At 55.2% G+C, this 16716-nt stretch overlaps 1 protein-coding gene across 1 annotated transcript in view; it reads left to right on the top strand.

Moving 5' to 3' along the window:
- Positions 1-16716, top strand: part of NEURL4 (neuralized E3 ubiquitin protein ligase 4) — an 82374-nt gene that overhangs the window by 46116 nt on the left and 19542 nt on the right. Inside the window, exon 27 of the mRNA XM_078871207.1 lies at positions 6811-6924. Within this exon, the coding sequence (XP_078727333.1) occupies positions 6811-6924 (114 nt within the window). The remainder of the gene's footprint in view (positions 1-6810; positions 6925-16716) is intronic.

The following is a 16716-nucleotide window of genomic DNA, read 5'->3' as shown; positions in this document are numbered from 1 at the left end:
CACATAGCTCGCAGCCGGCCCGGCTGCTAACAACAACCAACCGCGACGATAAAACGACAACCAACAAAAAAAACCCCGTAACCCCCCGAGTGTGCCCCGTAACATAACACAACAACAACAACAAGAATAACTATGTACAGATTGACAATGAACACGAAAAGTCAACAATAACACGATACGAGCAAATTCGAAAACGAACGCGCCCCACGTCCCTGCGGCTACACGCAGTGACGAGGCGCTCCAACTGCCCCGACTCCTCACGAGGCAGGTCATGCAAAGTAGCACGACCTGGCGCGAGTCCGTCTGGTTGGTCCATCGTATGGGGCGGGACACTGACGACCGTCCGGCGGTTCCGGCTGCTCCAGACGGCGCGGAACGGGCCTGAAAGGGCCGGCCCCGCCGCGGAGATCCGGCCGCCGGTGATCGGCAGCTGTCAGTTCCGAGACACCTGGGAGCAGATCAGGCGAAAATACGTGTGGATCAGGCAGAGACATTTCCCCCTCTGGGTCGCCGGTCACGTCACACGCCCGGCCATCACGACACAAGGGGAGGCCATATGGAGGCGAGAACGGTTTCAGTCGGGAGGGGTGAACGTACCAACGGCGCTTTCCCCACTTTATCTGAACGCACTGGGGCCGTGCAACGCGCACGACCTCCACGGGTCCCCTCCACGGTCTCAACAATTTAGGCGACGTAGCCAAGGGTGCCTGAGGGCAATGCAGCCAGGCCCTGTCACCTGGTTTCCATTCGTGCATGGACACCTTCCGTGCCCGCAACCGTTCATTGGCAATTTGGCGAGCCCGCGAATTAAGCCGTGCGGCCTCCCTCGCCTCTGTCAGCTTGTGAATATTAAACTTAATATGTTCTGCCAAATTAGAATTAGTTCGTGGAGCGGACAGGCCAAGTTGCGTTTCCATTGGCGGGTCAGCTTCCCGACCGTACATCAAATAGAATGGGGAAAACCCCGTAGCTGCATGGGGGGCCATTCTATACGCGGCAAGGACTCCCGGGACCTGCAGGTCCCAATCTACATGTGCCTCGCACACCTGCTGGCACAGCATGGAAGTCAAAGTTTTGTGGAGTCTCTCCACCATCCCGTCAGTCTGCGGGTGGTACGGGGAGGTACGCACCTTCTTGGTACCCAACAGATCGCACACCTCTTGCAACAATTTACTCGAAAAATTTTTACCTTGGTCGGTCAGCAGGCGTTCGGGAGCCCCCTTGTCCAGGACATAGCCCTGGACGAAGGCATCCGTCACAGCCGCTGCCGACTGGTTAGCGAGAGGCCACGCCATAGGCCATCGGGTAAAGTATTCGACCCCCACTAACAAATATTTATTCCCTCTCGGCGTGACTGGGAAGGGCCCCAAAATATCGAGTGCAACGAGCTCGTTGGTACGCGAGACCTGAATAGATTGCAGCGGTGGATTAGCTGCCACGGCCGGTGGTTTACGCCTGGCGCACTCAACGCACCCCTTCAGAATATGTACCACATCACTTCCCATTCCCGGCCAGTAATAGTCACGCTGAAGCAGGGCAAGCGTCTTGTTAACTCCCAAGTGCAAGAGGCGTTCGTGTGCCGCCAAGACAACCCTCCCCCTCACAGCGGAAGGCACCATGAGTGCGTTCCGCCGGGACAAACTGTCCCATCTCAATAACACGCCCTGCTCAAGTACATAGGAGCCGGTACGCTCCTGGTCCCCCTCGGGACCCCCAACCTTGCGGCGCAATGCTAGCAGCGAGCTGTCCGCCATCTGGAGGCGGCCCCATTCGCTGAGCGACAGCGAGAGCAGCGAGTCCCGACCCTGAGAGGCAGTGGAATCATCCCCGATCGGTGCGCCCGCTGTCGCAGCCAGTGCCCCCATCTCCCCCGCAAGCGTCGGTTTACAGCGCGCCGATCCCGACAAACACGCGCATTCATCACAAGGCAACAACCGCGACAAGCAATCGGCATTAGTGTGTCGCAACCCCTTACGGTACGTAGTCGTAAACTGATAGTCCTGGAGGACTTCCAACCAACGCGACAACTGGCCCGAGGGCTGGGCGACCCTCAATGAATACTGTAGCGCCGCGTGGTCCGTTCGGACTGTAAAGTGACGACCATAGAGATATGGCCTAAACTGCTGCACAAAAAAAACAATGGCAAGCAGCTCGCGATGGGTGACACAGTAGCGCTGCTCCGCCGGAGACAACACCCTACTACCGTAGGCGACAACTCTTTCGACACCCCCAACGACTTGGGATAGCACCCCCCCAATGCCCGTGTTGCTAGCATCCGTGTCCAGCAAAAAGGGACTGGCAAAATCGGGATAACACAAGGGTGGGGCACCCACCAAGGCGTCCCGGAGGGAGCGAAACGCGGCCTCCTCCTCCGGTCCCCATTTGAACTTCACTCCCTTCGCCGTTAGAGCGTGCAAGGGTTTTGCAATGGTGGCGAAGTGCTCAACGAACCGCCGATAATAAGAAGCAAACCCGATGAAACTACGCACGTCGGAAACGGACGTAGGTGTCGGCCACGAACCGACACAATCCGTCTTCGCGGGATCGGTGGAGATCCCCGAAGAATCGACAATGTGACCCAAGTATCTAACGGACCTACGAAGGAGGTGACATTTGGCCGGTTTAAATTTCAACTTAGCCGATCGCATTCGCAAGAACACCCCTCTCAATCGCCGGAGGTGTTCTTCAAACGTTTTACTGAAAACAATGACATCGTCCATATAAATCAAGCATGTATCCCACTGCAAGCCCGACAAAACCAGCTCCATAAGTCGCTGAAACGTCGCTGGAGAGGAGTGAAGTCCCATGGGTAACCGGTTAAACTGGAACAGCCCCCCTGGAGTCCGAAATGCTGTCTTAGGTTTCGACTCTTCGTCGAGCGGCAACTGCCAAAACCCCGATAACAAATCAAGAGTCGAAAAATATCGCGCACCAGACAATGCATCGAGGGACTCATCCATCCTGGGGAGCGGATACGCGTCAGCCACAGAGATCTTATTCAGGCGACGGAAATCAACGCAGAATCGCAGGGACCCGTCCTGCTTCTTAACCAGCACAATAGGCGCTCCCCACGGGCTAGAGGAGGGCGAAATAATATCGGCTTCTAGCATATCGTTAACAGCCGACTGAACATGTTCCTTCTCCACGGGACTCAGTCGGAAGGGATTTAGCCTGACCGGCGCCGCATCGCCCGTTTTAATGTGATGGTGCAACAAATCCGTGCACCCAATGTCATACTTATGTTTACTGAATACATCAGAGAATTCAATGAGCAACTCGCGCAGCGCACCCAACTGCGCCGCCGACAAATCGTCCGAGGCGGCACATAGCGAATGGACCCACTCAAGGTCTTCCCTTGGCTCAACGTTCCGCGCGGGGCTCGAGCCCACCTGCGCAACCAACCCATCATCCCCAGGGACCTGCGCCGCGTGAGCCAGCACGGTGCCCTGCGGAATGACAGCTGGTCGCGACCCCGCGTTCAAAACCATCACAAACGGATCCCTGTCAGCCCGCACCAAAGTGTGAGCCACCGATAAATCAAGACCCCCGACAGCCTTGTTAGAAGGACCCAAAAGCATACTCTGTCCCGAAGCCTCCCTCACCCATGGTTTCCGCAACCGGAGGGGAATCAACATCTGTGAACCCGGGGGCACTTGCACTGTCTGCGTCGCCACCGCTTGTATCGTAGCGCACGCCGTCCGAATGTCAGTAGGGCCCGTCAAAAATGAAATCCGGCGACCCGATGGCAGTTCAATGCATCGTTGATCGATAAGAATTTTAATAGGCATTTTAGCCAAAAAATCAGTGCCCAAAAGACACGGAACTGCCAAAGAAGACGAAACGAAAACGGGTCCCGACAATTTGATATCTCCAATGCAAATGGACGCCCTAACCTGACCGATAATGCCCAACGATCCCCCATTAGCGGCGTAAAATGGCACATCCACTGGAAGCAGCGGACGACATTGGACTGGAAGAATATTATAAATGAGGTCCGATATAATAGTTGCCGATGCCCCCGTGTCCACTAACACCCTAATCTCAACCCCATCAATAGATCCCGTAACAACGGACGAACCCGCCGAAGCAGCCACAATTCTATGCCCCAATTCCGCCCATTCAATGTCTCCCTGGTCCCAGCCGAACCCCCCTCGCCGAACCGAATCCCCGAACCTTAACCGGCCCTCCTCCGCCGCAACGCGGCGTCCCATGTGTGCCGAATAAACAGGCCGAGCGTGTGAGGTGCCGCGACTTGCCGGGGATTGTAGAGATGACTTGGGCTCTCGGTCGTCGTCCAGCCGAGCTCCCATGGCGCGCTGCCGCGGAGCGCGGCACCCGGACGCCACGTGGCCCCGGAGGCCGCAGTTATAGCACGTGACGAGGGTCGGAGTAGATCTTGGTTGCTCCGACTTTCGGCCCGATCGCAGAGGCGACCGGGCCCCCGGCCTCCAGTCCCCTGGTCGTCCCGTGGCGAACGCCTCCTCTCGTGGGCTGACGACTTGGGGTTCGGCGACCACCACACCCGGGGCTGCGACGACAGCAGCGTTGCAACCAACGCCTTGCTTCCGTTGTAGGGCCTCGTGTGCTTGAATACTCGTGGCGACTCTCAAAGAAGAAATATCAATCTCGTCAGCTGTGTTGATAGGGACCCCCAGGTCCTGCGCCAACTTGAGCAGCTGCTCCAAAACCATCGCGTCTTGGCCCTCCTCGTCCATCCGAGGGAACGCAGCATCAGCAAGAGCCAGCAACGCCGTGCGATAGGCCAGCGCGGTCTCCGTGGCCGCTTTCCGTCTTGCGTAGAACTGATGGCGGCACGTAGAGGGAGGTCCGTAGACCCTGGCCAACAAACCCAGCGCATCCTTCAGCGTGGAGCGGTCCGACTTCCGTGCAGCCCTGAAGGCCGCGAGCGCATCGTCGTCCAGCATGGCGGGCAATGCCCGCAGCGCCGTAGCATCGGACCACGCTGACATCTCTTGATGCGCCAAAAACCTTCGCTGAAATTGGCCCCAGTCTCCGCCTTCCGCCTTGAAGGCTGACAACGTGGGCAGGCGCTGCTGAAAAATGAAGTCATCCGCCTCGTGGTTCCTCTCCGCCTGTCCGTCGGTGTCTAAGATGGCGGCTCCAGCAGCAGACGTAAGATGGCGGACCCCCTCGCGCGCTGATGACGTCGATGCGCGCGCTTGGGAACCCACCACCACGTGGCGCTCGCCGTTCCCGCCAAAAGTAGGCCCAGGCGCAATGGCGGGAATCCCCCATTCGTTTTGGCGGGAATCTGCGGGGCGACCTTGTAAAATGTCCCCCACCGTCCCCGCTCCTCCCGACGAGCTGATCTCCGCCAAGATGGACGCGGCGGCGAGCAGCAGCTCCGCCAGTCGGGAGTGCGCCTCACGAAGCCCGGCGTCGGTCCCCGGTCGCTCGGCCGGCGCCGTCGACGGACCCTGCAGCGTGGGCAAGTCCTCTTCCTCACCCCCCGCCACCAGCGGCCCCGAGTCGTCCAGGTCTTCCTCGCGGTCAATCCCGTGGGTCCTACGGGTCTTCCTTGTCTCCATACTTGGAAGCCCGTTTCACTTCTGACGCCAGATGAAGTATTGGAAAATGACGGCAGGAAACTCCTTGACGGGAACACACTTCTTTTATTAAATCTTGACTTGTAACAATACAACGCGTGGCCTCTCTTCTTCACAATGCGGTCACCATACAACGGTACAACTCGTGACCTCTTCTTCTTCACCCTACGCTTCTCTTGACTCTCTGGATTCTGTGCTGCTGGCTCTCTGTGCCTCGTGTAGACTCCGCGCCTCGGCTACACTCCTCTCTCGCCTCGTGTAGACTCTGCGCCTCTGCTACACTCTCCACTCGCCTCGTGTAGACTTTGCATCTCTCTCTCTGGCTACACCGTATGCATACTCGGCTCGTGTAGACCTTCCTCTCTCTCCGGCTACACCGTATGCATACTCGGCTCGTGTAGACCGTTCTCTCTCTCTGGCTACACACTATACATTACTCAGCTCGTGTAGACCGTTCTCTCTCTCTGGCTACACACTATACATTACTCAGCTCGTGTAGACCGTTCTCTCTCTCTGGCTACACACTATACATTACTCAGCTCGTGTAGACCGTTCTCTCTCGCTGGCTACACACTTATACCTTACTCTCCTCTATTCTCCATTACTCTCCTCTACTCTCCATTACTCTCCTCTCCGGGCTCTATCTCTGCACCTTCGTCTTCATTCTTAGATGGTTCCACTTCTGTCCCCTGCTCCTCTGTGCATCACCTTATATACCTCTTCTTCCCGGGAGACGGAGCGGATGCGGACCTCAACGTCGGCACCGCTCCTCAGTTACCCAATCCCCACGCGCTATCCCTACGATCCGGTTCCGCTCAGCGCGTGTTTCCACTCCCCGACCAATCACACCGCGCTGCTACCCGATCACTCCCTCTGGGCGCGTCACCGGCACACAGCCAATCAGCAGCACTACCCCCACCCGCGCACTGACGCCTGCTCCTCCCCGTCAGCGCGCGTCACCACACACACACCCGTACATACGCGCTGGCACACGACATATACACCCAGCGCGTATCACCACTACACATGCATTGGGCCCAGTGAGTTTAAGTGCAAGTAGTGCATCTGATACTCATCTCAGTTAACCTATAACACCTGGGTCGTGCCATGACATCCCGCAAGCGAGCCCTTCAATACTTTAGTTGGCCTCACAGTGCTCCCAGCCTGGCACGGGCGCCGTGTGGTTGTGCGTCTTGCTTGAGAAGTGACGCGATGGTCATGTGGCTGCTTTGTGGTGAGACAGGCTTGAAGGAAGGCGTTTTGAGACCTCCAGCGTGTGTTGACGGAAGCGTCCTCCGAGCCGTCTGCGATTACCAGGCGGTTTGCGTGCGGTTCAGGGACCTCCTGGCTCTCCCAGGTAATGACCACTCACACGCACATCTGCCACACGTATCTGGTAAAGGCACAGCCCTGAAATTGCTTGCTCACGCCACTGCTGACAGAAGGGCCTCCACCGGAACGGATACTAAGAGTGTATTTGGTCTACTCTTCCCCCTCGTTGACCAAACGTGTTGGAAAAGGTTGGCGTACCCACATTTTATCACACCGCACGTGACTTGCCGATGACAGACTAACTGCGGTGAACTGGTTTTTGCTGCTGGGTGGACAGAGGCGATGCGGAGGATTTGAGAAACTTTCACCGTTGTTTCAACTGCCGCGCCAGGCAATGGAATTGAACCTCCAAAGTAGTGCGCTCACCATTCCACCACAGCAGTGCAAAACCAGATTAAATACAACGACCTCTTTTGTGCAGTGGGTGGTTGACAGGGCTGAGACCGTGGGCTCGCTCCATTGGCAATCCGGTTTTAGTCACTGGCAGCCACCTGCGATTAAAACCGGATCACAGCGGCGTCAGCTCAGCTCTCTGACCTCTAAGCCCACTCGGCCTCCACTGGTTTCAGTGTTTGTTAACATCTTTAGTGCCTTGTTCAATATAACCTTTAACATTACAATTTTACATTTCATTTCTCCTTGCTCTTTAAACTTTTATGAAAGCATTATTTTATTATTTTATTTTTTCATTCATTACCTTACTGAAACCAAGTCTATGTTTATCACAAACCTCCTTTTTTCTGCATTTAAAGCGTGTTGTGGATTGTATTTGTAATCTGATATGAAGACAGTGCCATCTGCACATCTCCCAACAGTCATGGCCAAACGTTGATGAAGCCTTATTCCTCTCTCACTGTTTGCTCGTGCCTCTCGAGTAATAAACACAGTGCCAATGACAGCACGGGACCTCGTCTTTCACCTCTTCACTTTCATCCATGCAATCGCCTGTTTATCATGCTTCTGCAGGTCTGTCTCTACTTCAAAATGCAGCAAACTCTTCTTTCCATAATAGAGGTTTTTTTGGGTTAGATCGGGTAAATATATAAATGTGTCGTTAAAACCCGACACCACCCGACACAGCCAACTAGTAAAGGGTTGTCACGTAAACAGAACGTGGGCAATTCGTCACTAGTACAGCACAGTAATTACAACTAGCCTCATCAGGCGGCAGCCAGATTTGTGGAGAAGTCCACCTGTTTCGTTCCTTATATAGAGGCGTAGATGTGGTGACCACACTTCTGCGCTCTTGCGCAAAGTGGGGGGGGGGGGGTGGGATTAATATGTCAACATACATTATTATGCGCATTATACGAGCCGTACCAACGGTAATCCATATTGAAGTATGGTGTCCTTTATAGGAATGCATTTAAACAATGTATTATTTGATGATTTGCTTCTACGCAGCACTAAGGCTCTTCGAACGGTTAAAATAATTAGTATTTCTTTCAATTTAGATAGATTCTCTAATTAGTCTTGACCAGTAGTAGCTAGTTTTGCACAGAACTTCAACATTATCAAAATCAATTGAGTGTCCTTGTTGGCACGGGTGTTCTGCTACTGCTGGCAGTTGTATTTGGGAGTATTTAATATTTCTCTGATGTTATTTTAGTCTCACGCTGTTCTTTAAAATCACATCTTTTCCCTCATTTCAAGCATTGTCTTTAAAAAACAGGACCCTGCGGGGTGGGCTGGTAGGAACGAATAACCAAAGAATATAAACATAATGTATTATTACACTTGTTTAGCCAGGAAAGCCCCACTGTAGGTTTTTGTAGGGTCCTGCCAAGTGTTTGCAGTAGGGGGCGATGTTGCTACACCTAATCGGACGATACGAAGGGAGACTTTGAGGCCTATTTCTAGGCTTTAGGCCTAGCTGTAGGCTTTAGGTTGCTGTGAGTTAATATTTAATTTAAATGTTTTAATTAATAATGTAAAAGCTTGAAATTTAAATGTTTCTATTTAAAAAAATCAGGGAATGTAACATTGTGAAACATTAACTCCCTTTCACACACGCGGGGGTACGATACGAAGGGAGAGTTTGTGGCCTAGTTCTAGGCTTTAGGCCTAGCTGTAGGCTTTAGGTCGCTGTGAGTTAATTTTTAATTTAAATGTTTTAATTATTAATGTATAATTTAAATGTTATAATTATTAATGTAAAAGCTTTAAATTTAAATGTTTCTATTTAAAAAAATCAGGGAATGTAACATTGTGAAACATTAACTCCCTTTCACACACGCGGGGGTACGATACAAAGGGAGAGTTTCAGGCCTAGTTCTAGACTTTAGGCCTAGCTGTAGGCTTTAGGGCGCTGTGAGTTTTTTATTTAATTTCAAAGTTTTAATTAAAAGCTATCTCAGGGAATTATAAGGGAATGTTACACGTGTTTAGCCAGGAAAGCCTCATTAATTTAAATGTTTTAATTAAAAGCTATCTGAGGGAATTATAAGGGAATGTTACACTTGTTTAGCCAGGATAGCATCACTGGGTCTAAAGGTTTTTGTAGGGTCATGCCAAGTGTTTGCAGTAGGGGGCGATGTTGCTACATGGACGGACGGACGGACAAACGGACGGACGATATAATCTATTGGTGTCTGGTCCACTTCGTTCCTACCAGTAAAACTTTCACTGTGTAATGCGAACATAAATGGGGTTGTTGCTGGGCTCGGGTCCAATCACACGGCCCGGGGTATTGGGGGGCGGAGCCTGGTCTGCGGGGCGTGTGGGAGGGGCCACCGTTCACCTCGGCTCCAATGGGAGGTGAGGTGAATGGGGGCGGAGCCAGCGGGGTAGTATGGGAAGGCCGGATCTGAGGATCCGGAAGGGGAGGAGTCAGGGTCACGTGGGGGGAATGTATATAAGTGGGAGCGCGGAAGAGATCAGGGCAGTCGGGGAAGTTAAGAGGCTGAGCCACGTTGGGTGGTGAGGAAAGATCCGCGCCATCGGCCACGTGGCCGAAGGACCTCAGCACGCCGTCGGCCAGTGGTGTGCGGAGTGCGGGAATAGAGGAGCTAACGGAGGAGTGTGCGGAGCACGCGAGAGAGAGCGTGCGTGGCACGCAAGAGGGAGCGTGCGCGGGGCGCGCGCGAGACGCGCGCGAGACGACACTGGTCCGAGAGGAGGCCAGTGGGGGGTGCGGAGAAGAACCTAAATAAAAGACAAGTCTTTTATTACAACTGTATGACATTGCTGTGTGTGTGTGGCCATGCTGTGTGTTTGTGGCCGTGCTGTGTGTGACCCTGCTGTGTGTGGCCGTGCTGTGTGTGGCCCTGCTGTGTGTGGCCGTGCTGTGTGTGTGGCCCTGCTGTGTGTGGGGCCCTGCTGTGTGTGGGGCCCTGCTGTGTGTGGCCGTGCTGTGTGTTGTTGTATGTGTTGGGTTATGAAATTTTTATAAAAATAATAAAAATTACTAATTTTCCGAAAAATGCGCAAATTGCATCAATTATGTTAATATGTGTATTAATATGCATAAATTATGATAATGTGAGTAATTATATGCATAAATTATGATAATCGCGGAGATAATCGGAGTAATTTATTCGGATGCTTGTGTAGTGGTGGTGTTGACGCGCGCCGACCGTGACAGTGATGGATCACGGGGCGGCACGGGGTGCGGGGTTGGGCACGCGTTGTGGGCGTGGTATGGACGCGCGCGCCGGGAGTGACGGATGACGGGGCGGCGCGGCGTGGGTGGTGAGGCACGCTGAGATGTGGGAAAACAGGATCGTAGCGAGTGCCCAGTGATTGGTCAAATAGGATGGGTGCTCTCAGCGACGTCCGCAGGTGGGGTATAAAGGGGGACGCGCGAGAGCACTCGTGGTTGTTAACCAGTTGAAGATCGAAGACGGAGTTGAAGAGATAGTGCCCCGAGACCCCTAGTCCCGCTGTCCTTGTAGGGACCGGGGCCCTGTGTGGCTCGGAGGCGAGACTGTGGGACCCGTGGTTCGACGCCCACGTGGGTCGGGACTGGGGGACCCACAGTCGAGACGGACACCCCGGCAGGGTGTGTCCCGAGTAGCTCAGTGGGTGTTTGTCACCCGAGTAGCTCAGTGGGCGTTAGTCGCCAGAGTAGCTCAGTGGGCGTTAGTCGCCAGAGTAGCTAAGTGGGTGTTAGTCACCCGAGTAACCAAGTGGGTGTTAGTCACCCGAGTAACCAAGTGGGTGTTAGTCACCCGAGATACTACAGTGGGTGTTAGTCACCCGAGTAACCAAGTGGGTGTTAGTCACCCGGGTAACCAAGTGGGTGTTAGTCACCCGAGTAACCAAGTGGGTGTTAGTCACCCGAGATACTACAGTGGGTGTTAGTCACCCGAGTAACCAAGTGGGTGTTAGTCACCCGGGTAACCAAGTGGGTGTTAGTCACCCGAGTAACCAAGTGGGTGTTAGTCACCCGAGATACTACAGTGGGTGTTAGTCACCCGGGTAACCAAGTGGGTGTTAGTCACCCGAGTAACTGAGTGGGTGTTAGTCACCCAAGATACTACAGTGGGTGTCAGTCGCCTGTGAACCGAAGTTGGTGAAATAAAGAGTGTGCTACCCGTGAAGTCGTCTCCCGCCGAGTTACTACATTACAACTGGCGTCAGAAGTAAACCTGTCTTCAAGAAGAATGGATACTAGGAAGACTACCCGTACCCACGAGCGAGATCGGGAAGACGACGGCGTACCGGAGACACCACCCTCGGGAGGAGAGGACGAGGAGTTGCCACCGATGCAGCACTTCGCGGCGATGGCCGACGCTCAGCTCGCCTCCGACACCAGCCTACAGGACGCGCACTCCCGCCTGGCGGAGTTGCTGCTCGCCGCCGCTGCAGTTTTGGCGGAGATCTCCGTTCCAGCGGGCGGAGGGACGGCTGCGGGGTTGGAGGAGGCGGCGCGGCTGGAGGGTTCCCGCCAGAAGGCGCTTCGCGCCAAAAGTTTTGAGGTTGGCGCCGTTTTTGAGGGACCGCCATTGTTTGGCGGGAAGCGGGGACACCACGTGGCCGGAGATCTCCACTCAGCGCGGCCCGCGTCATCGGCGCGCGCCGGAGCTCTCCAGGGTGCGACTGCTGACAGGCTGGGGAAACAACGCTCGCCTTTCACACGGCGCTGCTCGCCTTGGCGGACGCAGCTTTTCCCCGCATGGACAAGGAGGGGAAGGACGCCATGGTGACGGAGCAGCTGCTGGCGTTGGCCCACGAGTTGGGAGTCCCCATCAATGTGGCAGACGAAATGGATATCTGCTCCCTGGCGATCGCCACGAGTATTCACGCGTACGAGGTCCTCAAGCGCAAGCCGACGGTCGTCTGCAAATTGGGGGAGAACGCGGCACTGGCCGCCACGATCGCCGAGCCTCAGCCAGCTGCGGATCGGGAGCAGGCCTTCGCTGTATCGCGTCCGGGGGAGTGGAGAACGGGAGGTCGTTCACCCACACGTTCATCCCGCAAGCTGGAGCAACCGAAACCTACGACGTCCCTCGTCGTCTGCTACAACTGCGGCCTTCGGGGTCACGTCGCAGCCGGGTGCCGGGCCCCGCGTCAGCGCGCCACGGGACCACGTCGGGACGACGACCAGGCCCACAAGTCATCCCAACTAAACCCGGCAAGTCGGGGCACCTCACACGCCTGGTCCACATATGCGGCACGTTCGGGTCGCCGTTTGGCGGTGGGGGGTCAGCGGCTGGGTGCCGGGGGTTCACTTCGGCGGGGGGGGTCCGTACACGGCCCACAAGCAGTCGAATGGTCCGAATTGGCCCACAGGATAGTGGCTGCGTCGGCCGGGTCGTCCGTGGTAACGGGGTTTATTGACGGGGTTGAGGTCCGGGTGCTTGTGGACACGGGTGCGTCGGCCACTATCATTTCGGACCTTATTTATAACATTCTTCCCGTCCAAAGTCGACCCATTCTGCCTGTGGACGTGCCATTTTATGCGGCGAATGGGGGATCCCTGGGGATCATCGGCCAGATTCGGGCGACTATTTGCATTGGTGACATCAAATTGGCGGGCCCTATTTTGGTATCATCATCGCTGGCCGTTCCTTGTTTGCTAGGTACGGACTTTTTGTCCAAAATGCCCATCAAAATTCTCATAGATCATGCCTGCATTGAGCTTCCGTCGGGACGGCGGGTTGCGTTCTTGACAAGCCCTACCAAAATACGCACGGTTTGTGCGACGGTGCAGGCACTGGCAACTCAGACTGTACGGGTGCCCCCGGGATCGCAAATGTTGGTACCCCTTCGGTTGAGGAAACCACTCGGGGTGGGTGCGGGGGCACAGGGAGTACTGTTGGGGCCGTCTAACAGGGCCAAAAGTGGCCTCGACTTGGCGGTAGCTCAAACCATGGTGAGAGGGGACAGTGAGCCGTTCGTAATGGTCCTGAATACGGGGTCGCGGCCGGCCATAATTACGCAGGGAACGGTGCTGGCTCACGCCGCGCCGCTACCCGTTGAGGAACAGCTCGTTGCTCACGCCGATTTCAGCGTCGAGTCGCATCCTCCAAGCGATGAGGGGACAGAGTGGTTGGACTCGTTGTGTGCCGGGTCTGCTAACTTGTCCAAGGTGCAATTGGGAGCATTGAGGGGTTTGCTACTCGAGTTTGCTGATGTGTTCAGCAGACATAAGTACGATATCGGCTGCACAGACCTGTTGCGCCACCACATAGATACGGGGGACGCGGCCCCTATTCGACAGAATCCCTTCCGGCTCAGCCCAGCCGAGAAGGAGCATGTGCAGTCGGCGGTTAATGATATGTTGGCGGCCGACATCATTTCGCCCTCTTCTAGTCCGTGGGGTGCTCCTATTGTTAAAAAACAGGACGGGTCTTTGCGGTTCTGTGTCGATTTCCGCCGCTTAAACAAAATCTCGATGGCGGATGCGTATCCGCTCCCCAGAATGGATGAGTCGCTGGATGCCTTGGCGGGAGCACAGTTTTTTTCCACACTCGATCTGCTTTCCGGATTTTGGCAATTGCCCCTCGATAACGAATCTAAACCTAAAACCGCTTTCCGGACACCTGGTGGCCTATTTGAATTCAACCGTTTGCCCATGGGCTTACATTCCGCTCCCGCCACGTTCCAGAGGCTCATGGAATTGGTTTTGTCGGGCCTCCAATGGGACTCCTGTTTGATTTATCTCGACGATATCATCGTTTTCAGCCGGACTTTTGAGGAGCACCTCCAGCGACTGAGAGCGGTGTTCCTCAGGATGCGTTCCGCTAAGCTTAAATTTAAGCCGACTAAATGTTTTCTGCTTCGGGAATCGGTCAGGTATTTGGGCCATATCGTGAGTCGTTCAGGGATCTCGACAGACCCTGCTAAGACGCAATGCGTCAGCTCATGGCCAACGCCAACCTCGGTCACGGAGGTTCGCAGCTTTATTGGATTCGCCTCCTATTACCGTCGTTTTGTCAAGCAGTTTGCCACCATAGCCAGGCCCCTGCACGCTTTGACGGCTAAGGGTGTGCGGTTTCACTGGGGGGCGGAAGAGGAGGCTGCGTTCTGCTCCCTTCGTGACGCCTTGGTGCAGGCTCCCCCCTTGTGTTACCCCGATTTCACACAACCGTTTTTGCTTGACACGGATGCCAGCAACACGGGTATCGGGGGAGTGCTCTCACAGGTGGTCGGGGGGGTCGAACGGGTGGTCGCCTACGGTAGTAGAGTTCTTTCCCCCGCCGAACAACGCTATTGCGTGACTCGCCGTGAATTGTTAGCGATTGTGTTTTTTACACAGCAATTCAGGCCGTATCTTTACGGCCGTCATTTTACGGTTCGTACGGACCATGCGGCTCTCCAATACGCTATGCGGGTGGCGCAGCCATCGGGCCAATTGTCCCGATGGTTGGAGGTCCTTCAGGACTACCAATTCACGACGATTTACCGCAAGGGATTACGACACTCAAATGCGGACGCCTTGTCGCGGTTGCCACCGCGCACGGATTGCGCCGACACCGCGGGAGTTGCGCTCGCCGCCACTGACACCCCGGGTGTCGACGCTCCCACGGGGAGGGACTCGCTGTTATCGTTGCCCCTCATTGAGTGGGGCCGTCTCCAAATGTCCGACAGCTCCCTGCTTACGCTACGTCGAAAAGTTGACGCTCCCGAGGTAGGGGATGCGCGGGTCGGTTCCTGGGTGTGCAGACAGGGCCTCTTGATGAAGTGGGACAACATGTCCCGGCGTCACGTGCTTGTTGTGCCTTTTGCTATGCGGGGTAGGGTCGTTCTGGCTGCTCATGAACGACTCATGCATCTGGGTTTTCACAAAACGCTCGCCCTAATCCAGCGAGACTATTATTGGCCGGGGATGGGTAACGACGTGGCGAACATTCTTAAGGGATGCGTAGGGTGCGCCCGAAGAAAACCGCCACCATTGGCGGCTAATCCACCGCTGCAATCCATTCAAGTTTCGCGCACAAACGAATTGGTTGCGTTAGACATCTTGGGGCCCTTTCCTGCTACGCCGAGGGGAAATAGGTTCCTGCTGGTTGGCGTAGAGTACTTCACCCGATGGCCCATGGCATGGCCACTCGCCAACCAGTCGGCTGCAGCGGTTGCGGACGCCTTCGTCCAGGGTTATGTTTTGGACAAGGGCGCCCCCGAACGCTTGCTGACGGATCAAGGAAAGAATTTTTCGAGCGTTTTGTTGCGCGAGGTGTGCGACCTGTTGGGTACAAAGAAAGTGCGGACTTCCCCGTACCACCCGCAGACTGACGGGATGGTTGAGCGTCTGAACAGGACGATTACGTCTATGCTGTGCCAACAGGTCTGCGACGATCAGGTTGATTGGGACTTACAGGTGCCGGGGGTACTCGCGGCCTATCGAATGGCCCCTCATGCGGCGACGGGGTTTTCCCCATTTTTTCTTATGTATGGGCGGGAGGCCGATCCGGCCATGGACGTCCAACTGGGGATTTCCCAGCCACGTGCAAAATCTAAATTGGCAGACCACATCAAATTTAATATCGCCAAATTGGCTGAAGCGCGGGAGGCGGCGAGATTGAATTCGCGGTCTCGGCAAATCGCGAACGAGAGATTGCATGGACGGAGGGTGCATACGCACGATTGGAAACCAGGCGATAAGGCCTGGCTGCATTGTCCACATGCACCGTTGGCTACGTCCCCCAAATTGTTGAGACCTTGGAGGGGACCGGTGGAAATTATGCGGGTTGCACGACCCCAGAGTATACAGATTAAATGGGGAAAACGCCGTTGGTACGTGCACCCCTCCCGACTGAAGCCCTATGCGGCACCGTGTGACCCCGTTCTGTGCCGTAACGACCGGGCGTGTGATGTGACCGTCGATTCGGGGAGGGATGTGTCGCAGGCTGATCCTCACGTGTCTCCACCTGACCCTCCCCCAGGAGTCTCGGGCCTGACGGCTGCTGACCGTCGGGAACCGGAACCCCGCGGCACGCGCGGGTCCCCGATGCCTGGCCCGTGCCTTCCTGAACTGCCGGCACCGCCGGACGGTCAACCGCGTCTGGTGCCGTACGACGGACCGGCAAGGCGGACTCGGGCTAGGGCACAACACTTTTCATGAAGACATTTTTCAACACCGAGCTCGCCCGGTGTTCCCCCTCTGCCGGGGTCATGTCCCGTTCTAGGGACGCTCGGAAAGAATGGGACGCTGCACGAGTCGGTAGAGAAGAAAAAAAAAAAAGAAAAAAAAAAAAATTATTTTTCTTTTCTGCATACACATTTGGTATTGTCACTCGCCGGATTGTATATATTGTTCTGTTGTTGTGTAGTGGCATTGGTTGATGGTTGCGGATGGCAGTGTTCGCGTTGTGTTGTGTTGTTACGTTGGTTGTTGTTCTTCTTGTTGTGTTACGGGGCACACTGGGGGGAG

Source organism: Lampetra fluviatilis, chromosome 32 (genome assembly GCF_964198595.1).
Source record: "Lampetra fluviatilis chromosome 32, kcLamFluv1.1, whole genome shotgun sequence".
Classification (NCBI taxonomy): Eukaryota; Metazoa; Chordata; class Hyperoartia; order Petromyzontiformes; family Petromyzontidae; genus Lampetra; species Lampetra fluviatilis.
Note: the sequence above shows the minus strand (reverse complement) of the source record. Positions and strands in the feature narration are given on the sequence as shown.